The following is a 27,856-nucleotide window of genomic DNA, read 5'->3' as shown; positions in this document are numbered from 1 at the left end:
GAAGAGCGAGCCCAGGGATCTGGTATTTAATCCCAGCTCTGTCACTGACCAGCAGACAATGTTTTAAGGTCACTTAAAGAATCTCAGATCACAGTGTGGCCTGGGGAGATGCACCATCACAGTCAACACGTCACTATTTTCGTGTGTGCTTTAGGTTTTCCTTCCATAAATTGATATTAGAAAAAAATTCAATGTCTTTTTAGATCTTTCAGGAAGCTTTCCATTAAAAAAAAAATAGGATTATGTTTGAGGAATTCTTCATCACTATGTATATGCTTATTCACTATTAATGACTTTATGTTTAACTCCCAAAAAATTCTGAAATGCTGTCTCAAAAAGACAGTAAAAGACACAAAATCCAAGATTTTTATTCTTCCTCGAGAAGAATTAATACCTGTTTGACCTCTTTGGCTCTACTTTCCAAAAAACACTAATGAAAATGAGGTCTAATCATTATAGTTTTCCAATGCTATTATATATTTTTATGTGAGATATATACATATATACATATTATATGTATTAACCCTTAATAATTTTGAGGGCTGTCTTTTTAGGATCTTTGGCCCTGGCTGATGAACTCACCATGAAGCCACTGTGTGAAGGGAAGAGGGACTCAGTCAAAGAGTCAGTGATAAATGTATGGTATATTTTGGTCATATTTCTCAGGGTGCTGAGGTGTTCCACATAGTGAATGTTATTTATGGATCACCCAGAGTTTTCCCAGATTTTATTTTTAGAATTTCTGAATGATAAATAAAGTGCTTATACCTAAGCCAGAAAACATGGTATGTGCACTTCTCTTTAATATTTTTCCTAAGGGAAAAAAGAATCTTAAAAAGGAGTCTAGTATAAATTTGAAAATTCAAATGATACTTAATTCAAATGGTTTCTAGTCAATTGTTTCTAGATTTTGATTGGATTTTAAGTAAATGTTTAACAAAAAGTAAACATTTAACAAATGTTTCTGGGCAGGTCTTGGCAGGTTCATTAACACTCAGTGCTAACAGTGACCATTTCATTATGCACATTAATGTCACAGTAGCTCCATCTTGTGGCTGATGATGTCACTGGGCTCATTTTAATTTTGAGTCTGTAGGAAAAAGGTCAAAACCAAAAACGAAACAAGTGCTGGTGAGGAGAGGAAATTGTAGCCAGGATTCATGTCACTGCAGCTCTTTGTGAAAAAAACAGTGACAAAAAAACAACCCTACCCTGAGCGTTTAGTACCTGCTTTCCATAGTTGCAATTTGCCATATCTAAGTGGATAATTACAAAACAGGGGAAGTTTCAGTTCAAATGTTAATTAAGAAAATCAAAGCAAACAATTTCACAGCTATTTCAACGGGTTTATGAATCACATACACCCTGCCAGTTATGTTTTGTTCCTATTTCATACAGGACACCAAAACTGCTGCTGCTGCTGCTGGGCAGTTTAACCTTGAGGCTGCAATCCAAAATATCGAGAAAATGTCCAGTGAGATGAAGAAGCTCAATGGTAACTCTGCCTTCCTCCTCCAGCTACACCAGAAGGTGTTTAAGGCATTCTGAGGGTTGTGAAGGGCTCGTTTTCTTTGTGATGCAACTGTGTTTTCATGGAATGAAACAACAGATTTGCTGGTGGTTCAACAAATTAAACAATAGTTACATGTAGCAATAGAATCGACATATTAATCGACATATTAATTAACTCTTAGTTACATGGAGCAATAGAACCAGGTGAGTAGTCAGAAGTCATTCCTTTGCAGACACATTTGTAGTCTTCTAATACAAATATTACTGAGCTAAATTTAAGTGCCTTGAAGTAAACGAAACAAGGCAACCCTCGAAACCTGTGAATGAGCTGAGAGATGAACACTTCCAAAAGTGCTGTGTGTAGATGCCCCTCACTGAGCATCTGCCCTCAGTAAACACCTCGCTGATCAACTGCCCTTTGTCTTTCAGTGGAAAGCCACCTGCTGCTTTGTGACCTTATTCTGAATTTCAAGCATCCTATAAAGGCCAAAGACTTAAGAGAAGCTGAAGAAAAGACGTGGAGTTTGACAGATTAAACATCCATTTTTTTGTGTTGCCTTCTATTAATACTGCTGAAGTGTCTTTCTCTCCCTTTCCCTTTTTCTTTTACTTTTTTCTTCTTTTCTTCTCCTTTTTCTTTTTCGCTTTTTCTTCTTTTTCTTTATTTTCTTCCTTTTCTTCCTCTTCTTCCTCTTCTTTTTCTCCTTCTTCTTTTCTTCCTCTTCCCTCAAAAGACTGAAGTTTGAAGTGTCCAATGACAGTATGGTTTCCTGCAGTCAGACTATTTTTATTTTAAACAGGAAATATGGAGTGGAAAAAGCCATAAGCAGGTTACTGGGATTTTGAGGGGTTTTTTTAGTCCATGTTGCCCAAATCAAGCCCACCAGGGCTGGAAGGACTGATGCAATCAATTAGAAAGGTCAGGAAACTGGGCACGAAGTTTTTCACATGTGGTTGTCCCCTTTTAAACAAAGACATGTTGGACCAGCACCAAAGATTTGAAATCACTTCAAGTCAAGTCATTCCTCTTTTACCTCAGTTGGGCTCAGGAAAATGGAATAAGAAACAGCCAGTGAAAGAGGAACTGCAACTTGTCATCTGAGCTGCCTTCCTGGTTCTAAAAACAGTGCCAGAGAGCAGATTACTGGAAAACCAAAAGTACTTTTGGTTTTAGTTTCTGCAGTGACTCCCTAACTACAAAAAAAAGGGCCTAAATACTGCACCCTGAAATCTTCTGGAACCAAAATTTGAGCAGCCACTCTTTTCATGTACTTCATTCCAATTAATATTCAATCATCCTTTATTTGTGGACAAGTGTTTGAACTTTTGGTGTATTTTTTTTTCTTTTACCAAATATATTTATCTGAATAATAAAACTGTAATTTATTCTACTGGATAAAATGTGCAGTGTTAGAATTTGTTGTGCTGTTTTACATCTCATTTCTCTTGCACTAGTGAGATGATTTAAAATGAATAAAACACAGTTCCTTGGCAGGTATTTCTGAGTTTCTTGAGTCACATTTTTCAAGGCATTGCAGTGGAATAAAATTACAGCCTCCAACTCACAGTCAGTGGTAATATGGGGGATGTTGTTCTCAATTTTAGCATTTTTTAAAAAACGTAGACTAGAACTGATTTTCCTTTCACCAGATTAAAAAATATTGGGCTAGAAACAGCTTTTCTCAGCTGAAGAACTTTCAAAATTTTACTTTTTCATCTTTATTTTTGGACCCACAGCTCCACGGAAATGAAATTATCTAACTTTGAACTGTAAATATTTTAGAAAGGCAGCCAACATTTACAAAACAAATCTATTTAAACTGTTCATGAAATCTGATTATTATGTCTCAGAAGCTCAACAGCTTGCATGGGAGGTATTTGTCTCCCTTGAATTTCAGTTCCAGTGTTTCAAGTGACGCAGGAACAAATGGTTTTAAAGGAAAAAACACGTGACAAATCTACCAAATCAAACCAAGGTTTGTCACAAAACAAAAGTTGTTAGAAAACCGAGGCAAGGAGTTGGATAAATCCCACTTAACAAAGGTGAGGGGAAAACTCTTCCTGCTTCAAAGGTCACCAGGTGCAACTTGTATTTTAGAACTGAGAAATAATTTCATCCACATCTTGGAAAATAAAAAATTCTCATGTACTGCATGATCAGTGGACAATAACAGACACATTGTAGGAAAATCATATTTAAAGCACACTGCATTTAAGGCATAATTAAAAAATAACATAATCCTTTTTCCTTGAAATGAAATGATTTTTAATGACTTCATGATTTTAGTCTGCTGAAAAAAGAAGTATCTTCAAGTTTACAAACTTCACTAGGCTTCAATACGATGTGTGATCTTCATTAAGGTCTCATTTAAATATGTCCTGCAGCATATTTTAACATGCACTGGTTTCTGGAACCTCTGTCTTTTCCATCAATCAGAAGAAGGGGTGTCCTTTGGAAGTGGTCAATGATATCTGCCACAGAAGAAAAATCCTGTGGGATGGAAAAAAATGAGAAGGCTATGGCAGAAATGTCAGAATTATTAGTAATCAGTACAACCAGCAGGGGTTTTTTAACCTCTAAATATTTAGCAGTCTTACAAAAAAATACATTAGGTCCAGTAAATACTGTCAGATCAACTGTCCTCATTCCTACCATCATCTGTAGCTCAATAACTGTGTGTACAAGCTACAGTTAATTTGTGCAGTTTATTTAACACATGATGTCATCATTCTGCTCAGTTCTGCACTTGGAAGTTCAGAGAGCTGATTGATAAATTTGGATTGTTTGGGCTCCATCAGAACTGCAGTGTGAGGCTCACTGGGCTTGCCTGTGCCAGTAAACCCACACAGAGCTGCTGGTGTCGCTGAGCCACCAGTCTGGGTATGGATTTGCTCTCAGTTCTGTATTTATTGCCCTTGATCTGGTATATTAGTGGTAAATAAACATTCCCTGACCGGGTATATGGATTTCTGATGGTATTCTAAGCTATCCCTTCATTCCCTGAGTGCAAACAGGAGAGTCTGATTTGACTTCCAGCAATAACAATATTCTACCAGGAATAACTCTGAGACCAAAAGCAGAATTCCAGCCCAGGAAAACCTGACAGGAATGAGAGAAGAGATCCCTCACAGTGAAAAGAATCAGTGTGAAAACACCAATGGTACCTCTTTTCCTTTTAAGCCAGTTCCTAACAGATACAAGTGCTCCTGCTCCTGGTAACGGATCTGGATGTTGTACACTTTGTCCCTGTACAGCACCATCAGGACATATGGATGAGTGACAGTTTTCCTGGAGCTGTCTCTCACCAGGAATGTTCCATCCTGAAAGACGAAAAAATGACCGGTGACAAAACAGGAGTCACTCCTGGGTTTGATCAGTAGAACAACCTTAACTAGAGCACTCCTTCTAAGCGGTTTTTCTTTTTGAAATCTTCTTCCTGCTAAGAGAAACTGCACCGTGAGAGAGTTTTAAGTCATTCATCAACAGTGTTGTCTTGCAAGTTTGCTACTTAAAACTTCCTGTGTGTTACAAAAGCAGATTTTTAGGGAAGGAAGGAGTGATGTTCTGTGAGGGAGAGATTCCATTCAAGGAGGAAGTAAAATATCAAAGACCAAACCTGACATCACAGTAACCAGAAAAGAAGTTCATTTCTGCCAAGTGCCAGTCAAGGTCCCTATGTGATGCATTTACAGAGAGCCTACAATAATGATAGTGTCTGTGTAATTTAGGTAAAGGCTGTGATACTGCACCACTCCCTCTCTGCTTTTCTTCATTTCAGATCTGGCTTGTCAAGTCTTCCATTGAAATCCCTTTCTTAAGGGATTGTGATCCCACAAGCTGGGCCTTACTCCAAGTGATTGGAATATTGTACATGTCACCCTCAGCTCATGACAAGTGCTGTGGAGTAACCACATCTCCCCCAGCGATTATTTCATTGATATTTATAATTTTATTTTATCTCCACAGGCACAGATAAGCCTGGGTTCCATCTGTCTGTATCTGTGCTTCATTTTGCTGGTCAGCATGGCCTAGCAAAGGGTGGGATCTTATAATTCAAGCTGCCTAAAAATTGGAATTTGTGACAAACTCCTCACTGATGACAGAAAACTATTTCCAGAGAACAAGTCACTCCTCCTAAGACAGGCAAGGTGAAACTGTTTTCTGGAGACACGTAATCTGTTCTCTTGGATGCTGGCAAACAACAGCCTTGGAGGGTGGCTTGGACCGGGTGTGAAACTTTTCTGTGGGGAAAGAGTCAAGAAGAACCCTCCACCCTGAGCACCTGCACTGGGTGCTGCAGCCTCTCTGTTTTATTGACCCACGGGAGCACAAGGACACCCAGTGGGGGGGTGGGAGGATCCCCTGCCATTCCCAGAGCACCTTGTTGATTTTCCGAAGAGCTGCCTCTGCCTCGGGCCGGCTGACGAAGGCCACGTACCACTCGTTGTTCAGGGAGCCCTAAAGGATGGTTTGGGGGAGAGGAGAAAAGAGAAAGTCACCTGTCAGTGAATGAGTCCGTAATTTTAGCAACACACAGGGAAGTAGAGAGAAATCTCAGTGTGAGGGATATTTTTATGTGCAGAATGCCTCAAAGGTTCGAGTTTCAGGGTATTTATTACAGTCTGGTCAAGTGGCACTGAAGGATTTTAAATTATTGCTCACTTTGATAAATTTGAAAATACTGCAGACCTAACTATAATACAGCTGCAGTTAAGCCAAATAAACAGGTATTTCCAAATATTTTCAGTACCATATTTTAAATAGCATTTTCTCTTTTGTCCACCTGGACACTGGCATCCTTTGCCTTTTTTTGATTATCTGTTTGTTTTTAAATTAATTTTTTTTTTATTTTTTAACTATCATCTGAGCCCATCCTGCAGAATTCCTGTGAATATACCATGAGTGGTCACCCAGCAGTGTTATCACCAGGAGTTTGTTCTCAGCTTGTTCCATTTGAAGGAACACGAAACAAAAATGCACTTACAAAGCTGAGTTCTCTACTCATCAAACTTTTGTGGAAGGAGAACTGAATATGTAATATCAGTTGAAGGCCAACAAGCATTTTTCTGGTTTTGTTCTGTCGGGGTTTTGCCGTTGTCGTTTCTCTTGGCGAGGACAAAACGAGGCCCTGAAATTCGACCCAGCAAAGGAAACTGAAAGCACTGATTGGCAACCTGAGAGCCAGGACTGCCTAGAAAAACAACCCTGAGAGATGTTCCCTCTCGAAACCAGAGAATTTGCTGGGTTTGACAGTGCCTGTAATGTTTTGTACCTCATTTTCCTCCGGGTTTGTTTGGTGAACACTCTGTCTGCTGGGAATTGGCAGAGGAGGTCTCACATCAGCCGGGCCTCTTGAGGGGGATCTGCTGCTGTTGCCTACAAAGGTATAAAAGTAGAAACTGAATATTAAAGCCAGGGCAATCATTTCATCTGTGCATCCAGGGTGCAGGGTCTCGGTTTTACGAGGCATGAAGTGTTTACATCACCCTGGTGCTGAGATGTTCGGGATTGATTTGAAATCACATTCAGGCTCCTCTATCAGCACCACCTTCTCTGCCTAATTTCACCCCTGGTGCACAGGGGCTTCTAGGAACTCTTGCACTTCCATAAGGTCAGATGAACTTGAAATAGAGGTGGCACCTTTTTAGTTTCCATACCCCAGCCACTCAGCTGAGAGCATCTTGGTTTTCTTTAGAGACAGAAGTAACATTGCCTCTTTGCAATCCTTGCCTTCTTAGTGATTAGAAAGTAAAAACTGTCACCATATGTGAAAAACTACCTGCAGAACAATCTGTTTCTGTGTTTTCTTTATTTTTTACTTGCTGTTACAAGATAAATAAGCAGTGTTTTCACATGGAAAACACTTTTATGAGAGTATTAGCACACCTCAGCTCTCAGCACTGTCTGCTGGGACTGAAAAGGGTGGTTGTATCAAACTGTGACACTGGTTTAACCAGGTAGGGAGCCCAAACTTCATGGAAAAAAACCCCAAAAGACCACAGTAAGTTGCACAAAATGCCTTTCAGGAACTCGATAGTTTTCTGTTCATAGCCCAACCAGAAGCATCCACAGGAAAGAAAATATTATATATTAACTGCACTGAAACCACTGAAACCACCTTTCAACTTCCAGTCATGTTTTTACCAAAAAGAAAAAGAGGAATGCAGGATACAGACCTAGATGTAAGCGAGATGGTAGTGAGCCAGTTGAAGACAGGTTTCTAGCACTGTTTAAAAAACAAAAGTAGTCAGTACAAATACATTTCTATGCAGCATTTCTGTGCTCTGAACAACTGACTGGGACTTTGTGCCTGTTTTATAGAATGGAATCCTGGAGCTCAGATCTGGGAATAAGGTAGAGGGAATCAGTAATGGTCACCAATAATTATGGATCAGGATCAGTGCAGAAAAGTACTCCAGCCTGATGATTTTTCTCACTCCTTTATTCCCCTAAAGCAGGGAACACCTTGCTAGATGTTTGTTTCTGTGGAATTCCACTCAGAGAGTCATATTGTTTTTGTGGCTTCTGTGAAATTATTCATCAACATTGTTGATGCAAATGCCATTTCTCATTAATGGTGCAGGCTGGGAAGGGCCAGCAGCAAAGAGGACTGGAGCATCCCACATATGGGGAAAGGCTGAGGGAGTTTGGGCTGTTCAGCCTGGAAAAGAGAAGGTTTGGGAGGTATCTTAATAATGCTCATAGATATCTGAAAGCAGAGCCAGGTCTGTTCAGCAGTGCCCAGTGATGAGACAGAGGCCATGGGCACAAACTGAAGCTGCAGAGGCTCCCTCTGAATGGGAAACATTTCACTGTGAGGGTAACCAAGCACTGGAGCAGCTGCCAAGAGAGCTGAGGAGTGTCTGCTCTTGGAGACACTCAAATGCTGGATGTGGCAGCCTGGTCAAGGTGACCTTGCTTGGGTGGGACCTTGGACCAGGTGACATCCAGAGTTCCCTGCCAACCTCAACCCACACCCAAAACTTCTCAAAACAGAGCCCTAATCTTCAATTTTTGCTGTTATTTTCGTTTCTTCACCTAACTGGGAACAAATGCCCTGCGCTTTTAGTCCTTTACAGCTCGTGTTTCTCTTCTGCTTCAATGGGCTGTAGAAAAGGCTCTGAGATGAAAATGCTAATTATTTCTGCAGAACAAAAACACCCCATCATGGTTTGATTCATGGGAGAGAAGCTGTCAAATGGGGGCCTCCACTGCAGCAATTTTTGGCACCTTGTTTGAATACAAGCACAAGTGTTCATCATAGGAACAGTTCCATTTGCATATGACCTTGCTATTGCTACTGCAATATTTGTTCTGCTGGGGCAGCAGCAGTTCCAGAGGGTGATGGTAAATTGGAGGAATTTATCAAAGAGCCATTAAAAAAATACAGAGATTGGAAAATGTGCGTCAGACACACGAGGAGCCCGGTCTAACTCAGCAGCTCTAGGATTGCCAGAATTCAGATTATCAGGAATCAGAATTTAATTAAGGATTCCTCCATCCAGCCAGTGAAGACACAGCAATCAAATCTTTGTAAGCTGGAAACAGGAAAAAATTTGAAGCCAGGTTCACAATTTTAAATAGGAATTATCAACCATTAGAGTAATATTTATTACAAGGGTGATGAAATTTCTTCTGACTCAATTCCAGATGACTGGGATTTTGATGGAATTTAGGAGAATTTGGAGATATTTTGGGGACGATTTTGTGCAGATCTGGGGTGAATTTAGATGGGTTTTGGTGGTCTATTTGTTGATTTCAGTTGATTTTGATGGATTTGTGGAATTTAGGAATGTTTTGGGGTATTGTGGGTTATTTTGGGTGTGATTCTGCCTGGATTTGGCTCTATTTTGGGGGACTTCAGTGCGATTTTGGGCTATTTTACTGGATACAGCCCGAGTAAGGAGCCACTTCCCCATGGTTCCCTCTGGTGCCTGAGATCCCTGCATCTCCACACGCTCCGTTATTTGCTGGATTGCCAAGGATTGGGATCCAACAGGAATAACAAAACAACAGTGAGACAAACCTTTCTGGCCCAGGCAGGCTGCTGGATCCTGGCTTAGGTGGAGGCTTGAGGGGTTTGGCTGGGAGGGAGCTGGAGCTGTAGGGGGGCAGGCACGGCTGGGGCACCGGTCTGTGGGGGGCAGCTGTGGAGGGGCAGAGAAGGAAGCTGAAATCTGATGGGAGACACTCTAAAACAAACAAATCCTGTCACATCACTGCTGTTTAACAGGATAAACATCACAGGGCAAAGCAGTCTGTAAACAGCCCGTGGTATGTTAGTTACAGGTTGTAAACTCAGATGGTCAGCTGGGCTTAAAATGGAGTATTAAATAAAAAATAAACCAGCACAGGCTCGAGCAACGCTTGCATTCCTAACTTCTGTTTTGGCTGAGCCACAGCTGAGGTGCCTTCCCTGCAGCAGAGCTGAGGGTGGTGCATAACCAAGTGCTCTCTGGTACCCAACTTCTGAAGAGCAGATTTGAGTCACCTTTTGAACACCATTCCTTTGTGAGATTTCTGCCAGAGTGAAATAAAACATTTTCTCTCTGCAGTGGCCTCAGACCTGACCTTTCAGTAAGAGGGGAACAGGTAACTGTGCTCTGCACAGCTTCGATTTCTTACAGGGGCTGATAATTCTGTGATAATTCACACAGACTGGGTCAAATCTTCTGCTGCTCTTATGGAGTCACTTTGCTCTACACTTAATTGTAGAATTTACCATTATAAATACTGTTGTTACATGAAAGAAGTTCTGCTTCTGCTCACTAAAGTGAATAACATTAGAGAGTGGCACCAGATGCCACCTGACTTTTGAAATGCCTCTGAAGAAACAACTCTGAGATAATTTGTTTGTTGTTTGTTTTGTTTTTTTATAATAGAACTAAGGCAAAGGAAGACCTTAAGCTGGAAAAATCACTGTAGAAATACTTACTGTCTTCTTCTTCCTGGGGAACCAAAAGAAAATAAACATTAGCAACATATTATAGCACAGATCTTAGGAATATTTCACAAAACCAAAACCTGGATGTTGATGGATTTTGGTTATATAAAGACTGTAATACTTGCAACACCAAATAATTGTTAAAGGTCTTGCATTAATTAATAAGTTGTTTACAAATAAGCAATGTGGTGGATGTCCCATCCTGGCTCTTGACCCAAAGCACTCAGAAACTCTCAGCAGATACAAACTTCCCTCATTCCTCAAGTGCAGGCTCTCAGAGTTATCTGAGAGTGAAACTTTCAGGTCAGCTTCAGCTGAAAAAAAATCCCCCAAAGCCCCAGATTTAGTGTAAGCAAAATCACTTCTCCCTTGTCATTAAAAAAAAAAAATAAATCTGGTTTTATTCTTCCTTTATCTAAGACAAAATACTCAGGGAATATGAGCTTGACACAGAACTGCTTAAAAACACTCCCTGTGCTATGAAAGAGCCAGGACTGTTCTTTACAGCTGATAAAAGAAACAAGTTTACCTTGTCCAGAATTACTAGTTAATACAGGTACTTGATTTTATTGTAGTCCCTATGGTTGTAAATATATGCTTTGAGACTATACTCACTTCATTTTTTTTGTGTGGTGGCCAACTCTGCCTGAAACAGAAACAAAACACTCATCACAGGTGGAACACTACCCATTCATTCATTCACTCGTGTGCAGCAGGCCATATTTTCAACTAGAATATGAATTTAAAGTAAGTTTGAAAGGCCCAGCGAATGCCAAACCTTTATTTTATTCTCATAAAAATAACTAAAATTCTAATTGCAGCCCTAATCTGAGCCGTTAGGCTTGTCCTTAGCCCAGCTTGAGTCTATCAACGAGGAAAATTGCTGCATTGATTATGAGATTAGAGCTTAAAACAAGTTTTTACAGTGATGAAACATTAATCTTCAAGTCTTGAAATCACCCACAATACCTGGCAACATTGCTGGAGCCCATCATAAAACTTCCAGGCTTTGTTCCTCTGATAAATGACCTCTTTTTTATCTTTGTTTCTCTGATAAGTTATCCTTGCTGATTAACAGACCTCAATTAATTTCTTAACTTCCTCAATTACTTTCTTAACTTGTTTCAAGGTCAGTCACACTGTTCAGCCCCAGTTTATCTCGAAAATGCTGGAGAATGATCTGCTTCTGCTGGGGAATGGCACTGGCTGTTCAGAAGGAGGTTTGCAGGCTGACAAAGTCAGTGGGAGGGAAGTAAAGCTTTCCCTTTCTAACACCCTAAAACAACCCCAGCGACAGAACCCGTGAAATGATGTTCCCCAGAGCTGCTCGTCCACATCTTTGTTAAATTTCATTTATCCTGCATTAAATGGCAGCGAAATGAGCACTTACTTTCCAGGGCTTTGCTTCCTTAAGGGAGGGACGTTGCCTCTCTCATATCTGTCGCTTGGTGGGACAGGAGGTTTGGGCATCATCGCCAGCTGTTCCCCCAGGGACCTGAGGCAGGAGCAAAATTATGAAATACAGGCAAAAAGCTGCTTTTTGAGAAACAACTGGCACTGGGAGGACCATTTCCAGAGGAAAAACTCTTACCTTAGCTGTGAAACCAGAGGCTGGAAAACAAGAAGGAGAAGTTGAGTGTGTAAGTGTATCAAAACAGGCAAAAAACATCTATAAGCACAAAAAAAAAAAAAAAAATCTTACCTTTTCAGGAATATTTGGCTTCCTCCCTGAAAATAGTAAAAGCTTGTATTTAGAAAAAAATGAAAGTTAATTAATTAAGCTTTTGTGAAACCAGCGAGTTTTGAACATAATTGGAAGTTAATTTTGCAGACTGAAGCTCTCAGCCTCCTGAGATGTAAAGCAGAAAAGTGTTCTGGCTTTGTGAGTGATGGCAAAATCGCAATATCTCTTTTTAAAGGCCAATTTAACCATTTTCAAGGTGGCATGTTTTACAATCATATTTTCTACGGTTCAGCTTTGAGTTGCTGGATACTTATCTGCCATCATATACCAGATGAAAGAGTTCAGATAATAAATAAAAATCATAGAGCCATATCTTTAGATTCTTTGTATAATGTGGTTTTCAGGTCTGAAACAAATGTGATTTTTCTTCTATGTCTTACCAATTCTCAGCATCCTTTTAAGTCTGTTGCCACATTACACACAGCAGTGTGTGCAGAGTTAGCTCTCTATTTCTCCTTTAACCTACTAAATATCTCCTTGTTCATCCACTTCAGTGTCACCCCAAAGCTTCTCACCAATAAATTTGTAGGGATCTCACAAAGTCTCTCTGTTCACCTGCCTGCCCTTGGGTTGCTGTTCTCTGAAAACAATTTTCTCCCTCACTTTACAAGTCCTGCTCACACTATTTATTCATTAACAGATTACCTTGTAATGGGACTGGACCTGGAGTGCATCTGGTCGAGCCTTGTTCTTTGGCATCAGTTATATTCAGAGTGATAATTTTCAACAATTAAAACAATCACATTGATATTAGTGCAGCAAACACTGACCTGCTACTGGGCTCTCTCTTTCGAAAGGGGGGGCAAGGCGGTCCAGGGAGGGCTTGGTGCTTCTGTCGACAGAAGGAGCTGGGGCTGAACACAACAGCAGTGTGAGATAATGTGCTGGGGCAGGTTAACATACCTTTAATTTGCACAGCCACGAGCTGGTGTGACTTAGGATAACAAGTGAGACTTCTGTGTGAGAGCAGAAGAGAGTGGAAGTGAGGAGATGGAGGCAGGAGTGAAGTGCACCACAGCCCACGGGAAAAGCTTTGCAGGGGCAGCACCAGCTCTGCTTACGTTTCAAAGGCTTCACGTTCCTGTCTCTCCCCAGGTCGCTGTGGCTTGGTGGAGGAGGGAAAGCTGGCAGCTGAAACAGGCATTTCACAGGTGGTTAAAATGCGTCCTCCCCTCTCAGCTGTAGTTGCAGTGCATTAAGCCCAGCACACACATGTGCCAATCCCGGTGTCTGTGCAGCACAGCTGATCCCAGCTCACTGCGGGATGAACGGGAGCCATGGGCTCTTCCTGAGGAATGCCCCACCTGCTTGGCTTCTTGTTGGATGGCAGAATTGCTTCCACCTGTTTTACCTCACAAGGAATACTCCGGTGGGATGCATTTTTGGGGCAGGATTGTGTGTATTGCCAAAGGAAAGAAACCCACAAACCCACTGCTGTGGGTTTGCCCCTTCAGCACAGCAGGTGTTGGGTTTGTAAATGCACTGAAATGAGTGGATGTACATTTGGAGAGGAGAAACATGTGCTCCTTAGATTTTAGGACAGCACTTTTGAGAGCTCGTGACACCCAACAGTCCTCTGTGTTTCCTACACATGAACTCTGTCACTGGGTCAGACCAAAAATCCTTCTATCACATCCTAGAGTTACCCTGTGTACATGGTAGGTCTAATGCACATCTGTCCTGGCAAGCATTGAACCTACTACAGTGCCAGTTGTCAACAGCACAAGAGCTTTCAGTTTTGAAGGATTCACAGCAGAAAAAAAAGAAAAATAAAAGGAAAAAAATCTGGGTCATCCGGTTCTCATTATACAGTCCCTCACACTTTTATGTGTTCTTAATTCAATTGGACAACTGCTGCATGAATAGCTTGGAAAGAATTAACCTTTATTTTATTTTACAAATGTCACTAGAGAAACAGAGAGGCGTCTCTTACAAATATATAATTTATATGTCACAGGTAGGTATAAATTTCCAGTGTAGGAAACACCCAAGTAATATAATATACTACCCAAGTAACTGAATATATTTGTCCCATGAAATTTAATTGCTTGAAAAAAATGGTCACCCTGGAACAGAGTTCAAATCTGTTTTGATGGCTGATTAAAAATGTCATTCTACTTGGACTTTTAAGAAGTTACTGGCATGGGAAATAGGTAAAACATTTTAGAAAGGAACATACAGAAGCACCTCTTGCCCCAAATGGGGCTGGTCCTGGGGCTGGGCCAGGTCTCTGGGGTGGCACCGGAGGCTGATGTGATGATCTGGTTGTTGAAGGTCTGTCTAAAGAAAACAAAAATCCCAGACTAAACAAAGACACAGAGTTTGGTCATTTAATACTCATTAGATCTTTAGGGCAAAGAGCCCTTGCAAGAACCTGGATGCTTAATATATCTGAAGACATTGCTGTAGGATGTCATTGGCAGCTATTTTATGATCAGTGTGGGGACTCACAGGCCCATCTGTCCCTGTGCTGGTGACTCCTCTGCCAGTCTGTTGGCCACACTATTTATTGTCATGCCCTGCAGTTCAGTGACTGTGAAACACCAGCCAGTCTGAAAGGCAGGTTTGCACCTTCCACCAAACCTTCTACACCTAAAATGTGGCTGGCAATGTGTGGAAATAGAATTTACAAATCATTAAAGGCGCTTCATTTTCAGTAATTACCTATATAATCCGTGTTGCTCGGAAGTGACTTGGCAGGAAATATGACATTGTGATGGGCTTCATCGTTGATGGATGGAGGGGGCTCGTAGCCATCGCTGTCATGTTCTGCTTCCCCAGGTTCTTCTGTGGGGGATTCATAGTCAGCCTCATCTTCCTTCTCGTGGTCTTCATCAGGGCTTTCATAGTCGTCATCATCATCATCATCATCCTGGCAAATGAGCATAAAAAGTGGGTGCTGTAACAGAGCCCTAAACAGCTTCAGGGCAGGTTCTTTGTGGCCTTTCCCTATGGTGTTTTTGCCTCTGGAGGATCTCAAGGTTTTACAACCAGTTTGAGTGAAAAAAAAATCCCATTGAAATAAAATGGGGAAAGGAGCCAACACTGAGATTATTGGAGGGAGCACCGAAGAGCTTCAGAAAGGAAACAAATATCATTTCACACCAGTGCAGTGGAGGGTCAGGATAAGGTGAGAGCTCACTGAAGAGCACAGGGCCTTTGCCTGGGGACAGACAAAGCACCAGCAAACAATCCAGTGCTCCCAGAACCACACTGGAGCAGCAGCTGATGCCTGTTGATATCCATTCTTGCCTGCTAACACGTATTCTGCAGCCTGCAACCCAACTTTTAAAAATGCTTTTGGGAAAAACGCGGTCTTAGGTTTTGGGTCTTGGTGTCCTCCACTGACCAGACCCAAACCAGCCAGGTGGGACTTGCAGGACCTCGTGAGATCACTGTGTCAGTGTGGTCAGTGCACCTAAAAAAACACTCCACTGGTGTCTGGGCTGAAATTTCCAGAGCCCTCTGCATTGGCACAGAGCCCAAGTGCTCAGTAAGAAGTGGTTACTTTTATCTTCTGTGCTCCTAAAATAGCTGCAAATCTCCTGTGGACTTAGTAACAACTGTTTTATTGGGTTTTTTAAATGCCTCTCCATTTTTTTTTTTTTTTTTTTCCCCTAAAATTTAGCACTGGTTAACTTTAGAGATCTCCATGAGCCCAGCCTGTGCATCAGCAGCTGAGGTGTAAAGATGTTTGCTAAAATGCCAAATTCTGCAGTCTACTTGGACTAAACCAAACGATTCACCAGCAAATCAACCCTAAAGAATAAAATGGCAAGGATTTGCCACCGAAAACCACAGCAACACGTGTTTCATTTACTGGCCTCCTCTTTGAAGAGCTTGAAATAGGTAAATAAAATTCAGGTGGGGTTCTGAGCAGGCAGGGCATCGAACCAGGGGGGATTTCTGTTCGTGCCAATACTCACAAAGGAAGACCAGCCCCCGTCATCCTGAGCGTACCCTGCGGAAAGAAGCAGAACCACAGACCCCTCAGCGTGCACAGCTTTGGGAAAGACGGAATAACCCGACAGAAAAAAGGGACACAGTGAACCCCAGGAGGTTTCTGAACCTCAGAGCAAGGTCACAGGAGCAAGCTGGAGTTCCAGAGGCAGCCCAGCAGTCACGGAGGGTGCCGGGAACAACGCTCGGATTGAAAACCGAGAGCAAAGCCCCCCCTGGATGGGATGGTTCGTGTGCTGGAGCTGCCAGTTTGTCCTGCACTTGCAGTTTTAAACACAGTTTGAAGCAGAAAGTCTTCAGAGTGAGCCCAGGCTTCTCATCTCTTTGTTTAACATTATTTTAGCTCTCATAGAAGACTTCTTAATTTCACTTTCCCTCTAGTACCCTGTCCTGCTGGGAGTAAGGGCAGGGGCAGAGGGGTTGGGACAGAAATATATTAACACTGATACTAAGCATTGGGTTAAAGAAAGACAGCTTGGGCATTCTCCTGAAAATGTCTCTGCTCTTGCCTTCCTTCACCACCTTTTCTTTTTTAAAAGCACTTTTTCTTGCTTGTTCTCCTGTATCTACTCCTTACTCTTTTATGAAACTCCTTTGTGCTCTCATATATCCATTTGTTGGTTTGGATTTTTGGTTCCCATCCCCACTCCCCTCAATTGACTCTGCCCTGAACGTATTAATTTAATATTTTAAAAACTTTTTGGTTAGTATTTTATAACACTTTTTGTTGTTAGAGGGTCTCTATCAGTACACACTTACCTGGGTTTTCAGGACTTTTTTGTGTTTGGGCCCTACAACAAAGACACAAAAAAAATAAACTCCTTCTATTTGCAATTCTCAAATGTTTGATGCTTTTATTGTTATAATATTTAGCTATAAAAGTAGAATGAAGCTTATCTAGATGAGGTTAACTCTGTTAAAAATGCCAAACCCACATCATTTCATATTTCACATACAGGAACCTGATGTAAATAAACTGTCTGGAAAAGAATTCAAGTCAGAGGCCAAGTGCTTTGAAGCAAAGAGACTCATTAAATACATTTATCAGGGGCCCAGTCCTGAAAATAGAAGCTTTCTTTACTAATTCAGATCAAGGGGTTGAAAATCAAGTTCACAAATATTTGGAAAACTGAGAAATATTTTTATGGTTTTCAGTTCTAGTTTTGGACTCCAGTTAATGGAAAGGTGTAAAATCACGTGATCAGATGATGCAAAACTATGCCATGTAGACTGGACTTGGTCTTTTCTCGTGCAATGTTCTTGCAGTTTTTGTTCCTTTTCTATTGCAGGAATATTCTATCCAATGGCAAGTCATTAAGAATTAAAAATTGTAATGATGGGTAGTCTGTGAAATGCGTTAATGATGATTTATTATATGATTATTTTATTGCACTATGTGTCTGGACTTCATAGGCTTCCTAAAGATTAATCTGCTCAGGTGGAAAGTTGAATGAAACGTGCACGTTACTCGGTCTGGACAGGGCAGAAATATCTGGGGTGCTCAGGGTTTGCTTTTCTTCACAGAAGAAAACACATTAACTAAACAGAGCTTTATTTTATATGATTAAAGATCTCTCTGAAAGCTTTGAGAAAGAAAACTGAATTGTTTTGCTTACCATTTTGGAAGGAAGGAGAGCCTCCCGTCATTTTTGTTTATTTCTTGACTTAATTTACTGACAATTCTATTTAAAAGAAACACAAAAACAGTTTTAAAAAAAACTCCTCAAAACCTGTCACTTGTCAAAGCAGCCAAGTCATTTTCTTCAGCTGCTTTCCCCCAGTATTTACTAAATTAAAATGAAATTGTTTATTATGTGGTAAGAACACTGACTTTCCCACCTTATTGCAAAGTTTCACTACAACACACCCAATTGAAAATTGGACTTTTTTTACCCAGATAAACCCCCATGTTGCTGTGTTATGTTTAAGAATTAACCTTAAACACAGCAAACCTTAGAATTTTTGGGTGTTATGAACACTAGGACACTGCTTGAACCAATGGCCATGGCTTCTGTCGGATTTTTGTGGAAAAATCAAGTAATACTTCAGGAAACAGAGTTTATGGTTACAAAAGCAGGGATTAAATATACCCCGTGTCTCCTCTCTATTCTTTTTGTGTTCCTTCCCCTGAAACCAAGTTATACTTAATCCAGGATCCCTCCAGGGGCACCCACAGCCAGCCCAGGTATCCAGGATTGGGAATTCTGATATTAAATGAGTCCCTGAGAGCAGCTCTGAGGGTACAGGTCAGTCCTTACTGAGATTCCCAGGATTATCTCCACTGAGAGGACAGTGAAGAAGTTTTCCTCTATGATTATTCTGCCTCTAAGAAAGCTTAGGATGAGCCACGCTCTGATTCTCGATTGTCCTTATTTCTTCGTTTGAGGAATGTCTGACCAAGAAAGGCCCGGGACAATCAAAGCAAATTGTTTACATACAACTGGTTAACAATATTATTTAGGTCCGACAGAGACAGTAATTGTGGAAATAAAAGCAGTATGAAAAAAAAAAACAAACCAGGAACTTAAAGATGTCTGTTTGTCTCAGGTTCTGAATTCTGTAAAATCCTGACTTTATTGATAATGTAGAATTCTTACCCAACATCTCAGATTGGGTCAATCGAACTTGATATCAATATTGTACAATATTTGTTTATGGCCAGGCAGTTTCCACTCTTATTTTGTTTTTCTTCTCCTTTTCTGACTTTTTCTGCTACTCAGCAATAACAATCCCCTAGTTTTTTTCCCAATGACCTGATCTGTGCATCTTTCATGTGTAACTGCTCTTCTGGGCTGGGACAGGAGGAAGACAAGCTTTCAAGCAATGCAAGGTTAAAAACAAGCCAATAAACCCAAGCCATTCCAGGTCTGAAGAGGAGGAAGATGAGGATGAGAAGTTGAGGATATGTACTGAAGGATCCAAGTATGAAAATATGCAGGAATAATGTAGTTTGGGTTTGATTTTTTTTTAAGGCAGTAGTTTGCAATTTTCAGATCTGAAGCCAATATTGTCCTACTTGCCCCTTTTGAACTGCACACAAGGGCAAGTGTTAATAATTTCAGAAGGATTAAAGCTGTCTAAACCTGACATTGTTACCCAGGCAAATTGTATAAAGCAAGAAAAATGCCAGGTTTTAGACACAGGGCTCCTCTTGCTCTTCTTTCCCATGGAACCGACTCTGCTCTGCAGGGGATGAGGAAGTCACTCTGTGAGTAATAAATTCTGTGTGAGACACCAGGAAATGTTCTGGGGTGAGCAGTGCTCTGTGTGCACCCCTGCTCTGCTCAAGAAGGGGATTATAGAACTTGTGTGTGGCTTATTCTGCGTTGTAGAAGAGGTAGAGGAAGGGTCTTTCATAATATTTAGGGGTTTTCAGCTGAAGAAATAAAATGAAGGTCAATGCTTTTAGAGCTAATCATTCTTTCAGTTCAGACTTCCCTGGGTGTAAATAAGGGGCTGAGTTTTTGGAAGCTTTCTGGACTAAACCTGGACTGGCTGCTGTGGGGGTTTACACCAACTGGTTTTGGAGGAAAGACTGACAGAAAAAACTTGCTCATTTTAAAAAATTAATCATTTGCTGCTTAAGATACAACTCCAAGTTTATCTGAAACTCTCCAAAGCAATGGTTCAGAGGGGTTATTAGGAGGAAGAGAATTTTAGGAGGGTGACAATTCACAAGTGACATTATGACAGGGGGTTGGGGCACTCAGTGTGTTGCCCTGGGGGGAAGGAAGTACCAAAACCACAGTGCTCTCCGAGCTGTGGGAGTGGATGATGGGAGAGGATAAGGCAGCAACAGCACTTGCAGAAAATGTTACTCAGACTTCTCTTTCTCTTTCTACCTCCTCCACCAGTTGCTAAACTTAAAACTGGCAGGAAGTTGAAGTTTAAAGAAACCCACACAGCCAGCCAGCCCCAAAGCTGCCCTCCAAGAAGGGCTTTTGTGCACTTAACTGCAGATCCTGGTGTCAGTAGAGTCCACTCTACATGTGTTGGGATAAAGGATTTAGGATGGGTAAGAGAGGTGGAATACAAAGTCCTCAGGGCCAGGAAGTTGCACAGTGACACAGTGACACTGTCATGAGTTTAGCTGGTGATAGAGTCATTGGTCTGGCTTTTGAGAAGAGTCTGTTGGGCAGATGCAATGTGTTACATCAGCTTTAAAACTGATTATCAGTTAATGTTCTAAACCTTGCAACAACCTCTGGCATCCCAGCTGAGGGAATGTGTGCACACACCTTCCCCTCCGCCCCTTTAAAAAGCAAAGGGTCACACAGACTCCTTAATTCTTCTTTTGGTTTGTACTTTGACTCTTTTGAAAGTAGAACAACTTTCAGAGTGTGCAGTGTTTGTAGGCTCTGAATGTGTCCCACTCAGAGCTCAGCTCATCTACTGAGCCGGCACATGCCATGAGTGCAATGATGTTGCAATGATGTCCTCCTGTTAGTGGAAGTTTTCAGGAGTGCTGTGGGATATAACTTTGAGAGCTGTGGGATCAACAGCCTGCTTTGACCTCCTGAAAACTTGTAAATCTTTTCTCTAAGACAGTAAACAATAAGAGTGGCAAAGACCAACTTCAGTGTTTATATCACGGTTCATGTACCAACCAACCACCAGCGCTGGTTTTAATTTTTAATGAGATCTTTGCTTTTTCTTCTTCACTTATTCTGACCACATTAAGTAAGGCATGTTCTTTTGAATTCTGAATGAGCTTTAAAGTATTTTTGAAGATTCACATTTGTTATCCACAAGTCAAAACCTTTATGACTCTCTGTGACTGCCAGTAGTGTTAATGAGCAATAGGAAAACTCCATGTTTCTCTTAAGCTGCATATCAGCTTCTTGTTTCATTAGAATTATTATCAAAATGTTTGTAAGACCTTCATGATTAGGTCTGAGTTTCATTTAAAGCTTAGGGCAGATATTCAAGGCCTGCTCTGTGTAAAATATGCCATATCCCTTCCCAGTTTAACCAGTGTCCCTCTCACTCTTTCAGGACACAGTGTGTTGTTTGTGAAGCTTCAGGTGTTCAGCCCTTTTAATGGAGAATTCCAAACATTTTCAGAAGTATTTTAATTTTCAAAATAATTTTTTTTTGCTTCATTTTGTTTTTAAAAACAAGCCAAAACTTCTATGAAGATGTGCACCCACAGCAGGGCTGGTGGAGATCAACTTCCAAAATAATAATCCTCTTAGTAATAACAGAAGACCTGTGGTGTTTTTTAATGAGCTTCAGGAAATGACCTATCGTGCTTTGTAATGACAACTCTTAGCTGCTTTGTCTCCTTAAAAGTCACAGAACCATCCCCAAATAGTTCTTCAGGTGTTATTCAGGACCTGAGCAGCAGGTTTGCTCAGACATTTCTGTCTGTGAAAACCACCCACCCAGCTCAGGAGGTCTGTGCAGATGGAGGCCGTGGTTTGCAAACCCTGCATGGTTGCAGCGCTGGGTTCTGTTCTCACCCCTGCAGCTCAGTCAAACCCCGCTACATTTACAGCAACAACCTCTTCTACAAGGACCTTTTATTCATTTCCTCACTGCCCAGCACTGGGAGCGTAACATTTGCTATTTAAATTAAGCTTTTTTTTTACAGGATATGCTCGGATTTCAGGACTGCTGTTCAATATCAGGCACTGTAACTACAACATGCTAATGCTCACTCAGCTTGTAGGAAAACTCTTCCTGCTAGTTGAGGTTTGTATTATGAGAGGAAAGAAAACTGTGAGTATGTTCTAGTAGAAATCAAATGGTTGGGTGAGAACGGGGAGGTTCTGAAGTCATGAAATTAATGGTAAAAAAAGTGGCAGGTTCTTCTTCCCATTAATTTTATCCTGGGGTTTTGGGTTGGGTTTTGGTGGCTTGGGGTTTTTGTTCTCTTTGGGATTCGTGTTTTTTGTTTGTTTTTTATTGGTGGCATTGTTGTTGTTGTTGTTACTGTTGTCGGTTTTGTTGTTGTTGTTTTGGTTTTTTTTTTTTTTTAATGGGAACCAGTTCTCTTCCCTATTACAGCTCCAAAGTCTTGTTTTAAACAGTGGCTTTATATGGAGGACCCCACATGACACCAACCTTTTTGCACGTATATTCACAATAATCTAGTGAATTTTTCCCCTTGTTTGTGAGTGTGGAGAAATCTGAGAACAGGAGGCTTAGTTCCAGAGCTTTCATTCAGATTTAATGATTTACTTATTTATTCAGTTCCTCAAGCTGTGCTCCAAGCTTCACTCTTCTTTTAAAGCTCTTGTTCTTTCGAGTTCTCATTGAATATCCAAAAAAAAACCTGACCAGAAAAGGTTGTTCATTTTGGATATTATTTTATCTCCTCACCTATGGCATTAATATCTCTTGTGTACGTGGATTTATTAGAACACCCATCTGACCACTTTTGACTCAGGACTTTGAAAGGAAATCACCAAAAGTTCTCAAAATTATAAGCTCAAACAATAAGAACATGAGGCAATTTTACCAAAAGACTGTTAGGGAGGGACAAAATCTCAGAGAATTACAAGCAATGTGCTTCATGGGAGGGTAAGATGAGTTTGTCACAGACAACCTGGTCTCTCAGTATCAGCACAATTGTTAGATGTTGCTTTTGATTGACAGTGAGCTCAAAAATTCTGAGACATCAGGGCATCTTTTTTTTTCATTACATCTGGACCCCCTTCCTAACACATCACACACCACCAATCCCTGTTATTGGGATATCTGTCGTGTGAAAATACAGATCTGATTTTAAGAAACTTGGGATGTTTGAGGCTTTCAAGTTCAAGCCCTTGCCTGTCTGATCAAAAATGAGCAACAAAGAAACAGCTATGTTGGAAAAGCTTGAATTCCCTTTTTTTATAGCCTCCTTTTCTCTTTAGAAGACCACGAAGAGCTCCAGGTGTCTCACGGTCAGGAACCTTCCAACCTCCAGCTAAAATACATAGCAGAGAACTCTTAGCTAAATAACCCCCTTCGTTTTTCCACCCTAAAATATCAGAAGCAGCTGATTTCTCTGTTTCTGAGTGTTGGCTTAATGAGATTACTGTTCTTCATTTAGTAACTTCCATGAAATTCTGGCAGCTACTCACACGAATCGGGAACTTCCTCGAGGCCTAGTGGAGCCAAGGAGAGCTGTTTAACACTGAATCACATGGCCCAGACTGATTTATCTTTAACATCGACCTAAAGCAAAACCACACCATGAAAACCCTTTGAACTCCTTGACTCCTGTGGACGTGCCTGCCTTGTTTTTTTTTTTCTCTTTGAGTTAAAGTCAACAGTTAAGCAGTGAACAGTCAAATCACACTTCAAAGGAAAGCTTTTTGCAAAAAAAGTTCAACCTTTGTGTAGTTGCTGTCAGTCAAAAGAATTGATGCAGAAGTTCTTCTGAACATCCCCCAGACAACCTTTTTGTATGGTATCATCCTGCTTGAGCAGTCATGACAACACTCCTCGTATTTTGGAATATTCCCCTTTTTCTCAATCACTCACAAATCATTTGCCTGATATTTCCTATGAGTTTTTGCTGCAAGCCAGATAAAATAAATTTTAATATTGAAGTGGTTTGGCTTTACTTACGGCACTCTGAGTTTGGGAAATTTCTGAATGTCGTTCTCAGACATGTTCTGAAAAGGAAACACAGGATACATCACGAAATTGCCCATGGAACACCCTGAGACTTACAGAAGTTTGCATATAAAAACTCATTAATTACCATTCATATGGTATTTAAGTGACTTCAGAAGTAGATATACTGAATGCCTTCATGTCTGTGTAGTGAAATCAGACAAGCTTGGGCACGATTCCAAAGTTTCAGGGTAAAACTGTACATTTTAAGATAGAGAACCATTGGCTGGAGTTTTGTTCTAAGACCTGTAACATCAAAAATCACATGTCCTAGAGGACACGTAGCTGGAAAACTCCTTGGACTTCAGAGGAGCCTTGGCAGTCTAAGAAAAACCTTTTTAGGAACTGGGATGGGGAGGGGGAGAGTGTTTTCCTCCCCCTTGAACCGTCACACAGCAGTGGGATTGAGATCACTCCCGACTGGACGTGGTGTCCCAGAGCTTCACTGATGCTCCTGCAGAGTCACCCCCTCTCTTCTTCCAGCATGAGCAGCTTCACCTTCAGGGCAGATTCAGGCCTTGTGAAAACTTTGGATTTAGCTGATCCAGTGTTTTGTTTAGTTAATTAAAAGCTTCACAAATTCTCTTTGGAACATGGAGGACAGTCTGGTTCTTTCCATCTTTTTTACTGGTAATGATAAGTTTCTAATTACACACTGATTCACAATGGACCAGTGTTGATTTAAACCCCCTGGACCTTTGCTTACTGGTTTTGATGCTCTTAAACTTCACTCATTTTGTGTATTGCTACAGAAGAAATCTAATTTTATCTCCAGAGGAATGAAAGAGTGATTACAATGCAAGGCCAGTCGTTCTGAGCAGGCTTTTGTCTTCTTTAGTATGAGAGGACAAGTAACAACTGTGGGGTCTCTGTATTTAATATTTGAAAACAAGAACTTCCTATAAAGGAAGAGATGAATTCAAGACAAGGTTATGGTTTTAAAACTTGTCAGTTTGAAAAATACTGAAAAAATATGCATATCGACCAACATGCTTGGGTTCCCAGCTTTCCATATTTAAAGCAGGAAGTCTGGCTGATTTTAGCAAAGGCATTTACTTCCCAAATTTCCACCTCAGTACCCACTTCAGAGATGAGGGCTCTGCATCTTTCAATGCAAAATAAAGAGGAGACAAAAACAGTCACTTGATTGGAATTTTACAGGAAGGAATTTTACAGCTGCACTTACCAGAAACCTCTGTCCATTTATGCTGTGCTTTCTCACGACTTTCTCACAGTCCTTGTACTTTAACTGTCAATGGAAAGAAGATGATTACTGCACCCTTAATTGTAAGTATCAATTAAGACACTTTAATATATGGCTGGCTTTGAGCAGATGCTTCCAGCTACCCTTTTGTGTGTTATGACCTGTCTCAATGGCTCATTTGATTCCACAAACATGGATTTTTATGGCAGAGATTCTTCCGTGGACTTGAGGACTTTTATCCATTTAAGAACATGGAATTCCTCACAGTTGGCTGGCCCAAAGAAATATTCAGAAAATGGATATTTTGCTACTGAAAGGGATGAGCAGTTGCAGAAAACAGGAAGTACAGCAAAAACCTGGAATACTAAAGGCCTGATCCCAGTCACAGAATTCACTGCTGTGATCAAAAAGCCTCCAGTTCCAGATGGAAATTCCACTTGTTAATCCTGGAAATTATTTATAATATTTGGGAAGCTTTTCCACAATGTTTTTTTTACAGTAACAGATCAAGACTTTTGTGCAGGCTGAGGATTTAAACCTGTGAGCAATTTCTTTTGTACATTTCTTTGTACCATGACATTGCCAGCACAAATCTGTGCAGGGCGAGCAACTGCAACACTTGGCGGAACCCACCAGTGTGACTGAGACCCAACCTCCTTCTTAAAGTAATTGATGGAAAATACTGTTTAGCTATTAAAAGTAACCACTGGGATATTCCAAATATGAACATTTTTGCTTTTTCTAAAACAAACAAACAAACAAATAAATAAAATGCTTTGGAAACTATTTGAAAATTTTGGGGTTTGTTGGTTCTCCCCCTTTTGAATACATGGTTTGATTTAACACAGGCTTTAAGTTAACACACCTAGAATCATGAATGTTATTATTGATAAGAATGAAGAATTTGTATTTGACAGACAGTGAGGACTTTATTCATGCCCTCATACATCATAGTATTGTCACATAAATTCCTGATGGGTGTGCTGCCTGAATTTTGCTCATGTGAAGGTGCAAGCCAACAATGAACTGATGAAAATTATACCCTGTGTCATGTGTAAATCACTTCAGGTGATAGAAAATTGGAAGGTGATTGTCTTTTGAATATTATTCTGCAATTAGTTTATTTTAGAGGGAGAAAAAAATGCTTTTCCCTCTTGGAGTTGAATCCTGGACTTTGAGCAATGTTAGTGATATGAGTGAAGAAAATTGTATGAGTTTATCGGGGAGATCTGGTCACTTATGACAGGTGAATTAGGCTGGCATTGTCTTACACAGATTTCTTAAATGATTTAAAGCAGCCTTTGCCCTGATTCACTTCTCCAAGTGTGGAATGCCAGGATTTTCTCTATCCTGGGGGGGTATCTCAATCAGTAGAAGGCAGATACTAAAAAATAAACATAACCAAGTAGATTCACTTATGGTAGAATTTACAGTTAATCCCTTTATCTCTGTTCAGAATATCATGATCAGCTCTTGCAGGAAGCCACTTCCCTTCTTAATTTCTTGGAAATGGGGATATAACCCCCTCACACTGCACCAGAGTTGTAATGTTTTTCGTGTTTGTCTGAAGTTACCTGTTGATAATGATCTCATCTGTTCCATCTCCAGTTTTTGGTTTCACTTTCCTGTACCACCAACCCCTGCCCGCTAAAATTAGGGGTTTGTAAGTAGCTGGCAGTTTTACTTCTCTGTGTTTGATCTGCTTTGGGTTTGCATTCTAGTATCAAACTTGCCTCAACTCCCCAAATAAAACCCTCTCTATAGAGTTATAGGAGCTACTGAAAACATAAACTTCACCTGATTTCAAAAGGAAGCCCAAAAGTGTCCCAGGTGTTACAAGTGCAGCCACAATATGATTAGCAAAGACACTGAGGCTCATTTGTGACATGGAGCAATTTGAAAAAAAAAACCTCTCTTCAGAAAATCACTGATGGTGACACAAAAAACTTGTAATCTTCACGCCTAGTGCCTTCCACAGCTGTTAACGTTACACCAACAAGTAATAAAGTAGCTGCAAAGTGTAAAGCCATCCATTTCTCTTTACACCCAATTTAAAAACCCCTTTCAAGAAGCTTCATTTATGGATTTCACTGCCCAGTTTGCCTCAGCTTCTTCATTGACAGCGCTTTTGGTGCTGCTGCAGGCTGTGCCCCTTGTAAAACACCTAAACCTGGCACAAACAACGCCGACAGGAGCTTCCTCCTCCGCCACACGAAGACAGAACGCGGCTCAACTCACCGTCCTAAAATACTCTGCCAAGTCATCCGCGTTCCAGGTGACCACGTCCGAGCGGTGGGGGACGTTCCGCAGGTCCATGGTGAGCTTTTCTCCTCCAGGTGGTCACAGAGCGTTCATAGCAGTGCTGTCAATGAAACAGCCATGGATTCCCCCACTGTGCCACCCCTTCCCAGCCTGTCCAGGAGTTCCTCGCCCGGCTGGTTCTGTCAAAGACCCCGCTCTTTGAGCTTCAGGGCTCCGTTGTTGGGACGTCCCAGAGAGAGATGCTGCTTCCTCTGACACAAAATGGGCTCTTCTCAGAATAAGTTGCAGCCAGTCAGCCTCACCACTTCCTTTCTCTGAGTATAAATAAGTAAACAAGGAAGCACAGCAAAGTGGTGAAAATGTTCTGCCTGCTGCATGTAAGTCAGCTCCTCTGGACCCTGTTTGCTGGTAATTGCATAGATAAATGTTTATGTGTTTACAGGCTCTGTACAGCATAAAAATATTGTTGTGTTATCTGCATAGACCTGGGTTACTCCCTCCCTGTGCAAGTTTAGCCCCTACAAAGAAGAAAATGTTCACTTAAGAGAAACTTCTTCTATTTACCTCACCATCTGAAGTGTCCAGTATCTTTCTTTGATTTGTACTGCAATAAAAGGTTAT

General features: G+C 40.9%; 1 protein-coding gene across 1 annotated transcript; it reads right to left on the bottom strand.

Annotated features, from left to right (window-relative positions):
* Window positions 1-3,791: 3,791 nt before the first annotated feature.
* LCP2 (lymphocyte cytosolic protein 2) lies at window positions 3,792-27,455 on the bottom strand. The gene is made up of 21 exons (XM_050311936.1): window positions 27,212-27,455; window positions 24,956-25,018; window positions 23,722-23,768; window positions 17,778-17,843; window positions 16,921-16,952; window positions 16,128-16,162; window positions 14,866-15,073; window positions 14,381-14,481; window positions 13,263-13,332; window positions 12,972-13,055; window positions 12,160-12,185; window positions 12,049-12,068; window positions 11,848-11,952; window positions 11,073-11,103; window positions 10,449-10,461; window positions 9,540-9,660; window positions 7,690-7,739; window positions 6,786-6,889; window positions 5,894-5,971; window positions 4,678-4,833; window positions 3,792-4,003 (listed from the first exon to the last, which is right to left on the bottom strand). Exons 1-21 carry the CDS (start codon window positions 27,287-27,289, stop codon window positions 3,881-3,883), a joined length of 1,611 nt encoding a protein of 536 aa, XP_050167893.1. The 5' UTR covers window positions 27,290-27,455; the 3' UTR covers window positions 3,792-3,880.
* Window positions 27,456-27,856: the final 401 nt, after the last annotated feature.

This window comes from Myiozetetes cayanensis, unplaced genomic scaffold, assembly GCF_022539395.1.
Source record: "Myiozetetes cayanensis isolate MyiCay16 unplaced genomic scaffold, myiCay2020 scf17, whole genome shotgun sequence".
NCBI lineage: Eukaryota > Metazoa > Chordata > Aves > Passeriformes > Tyrannidae > Myiozetetes > Myiozetetes cayanensis.
Note: the sequence above shows the minus strand (reverse complement) of the source record. Positions and strands in the feature narration are given on the sequence as shown.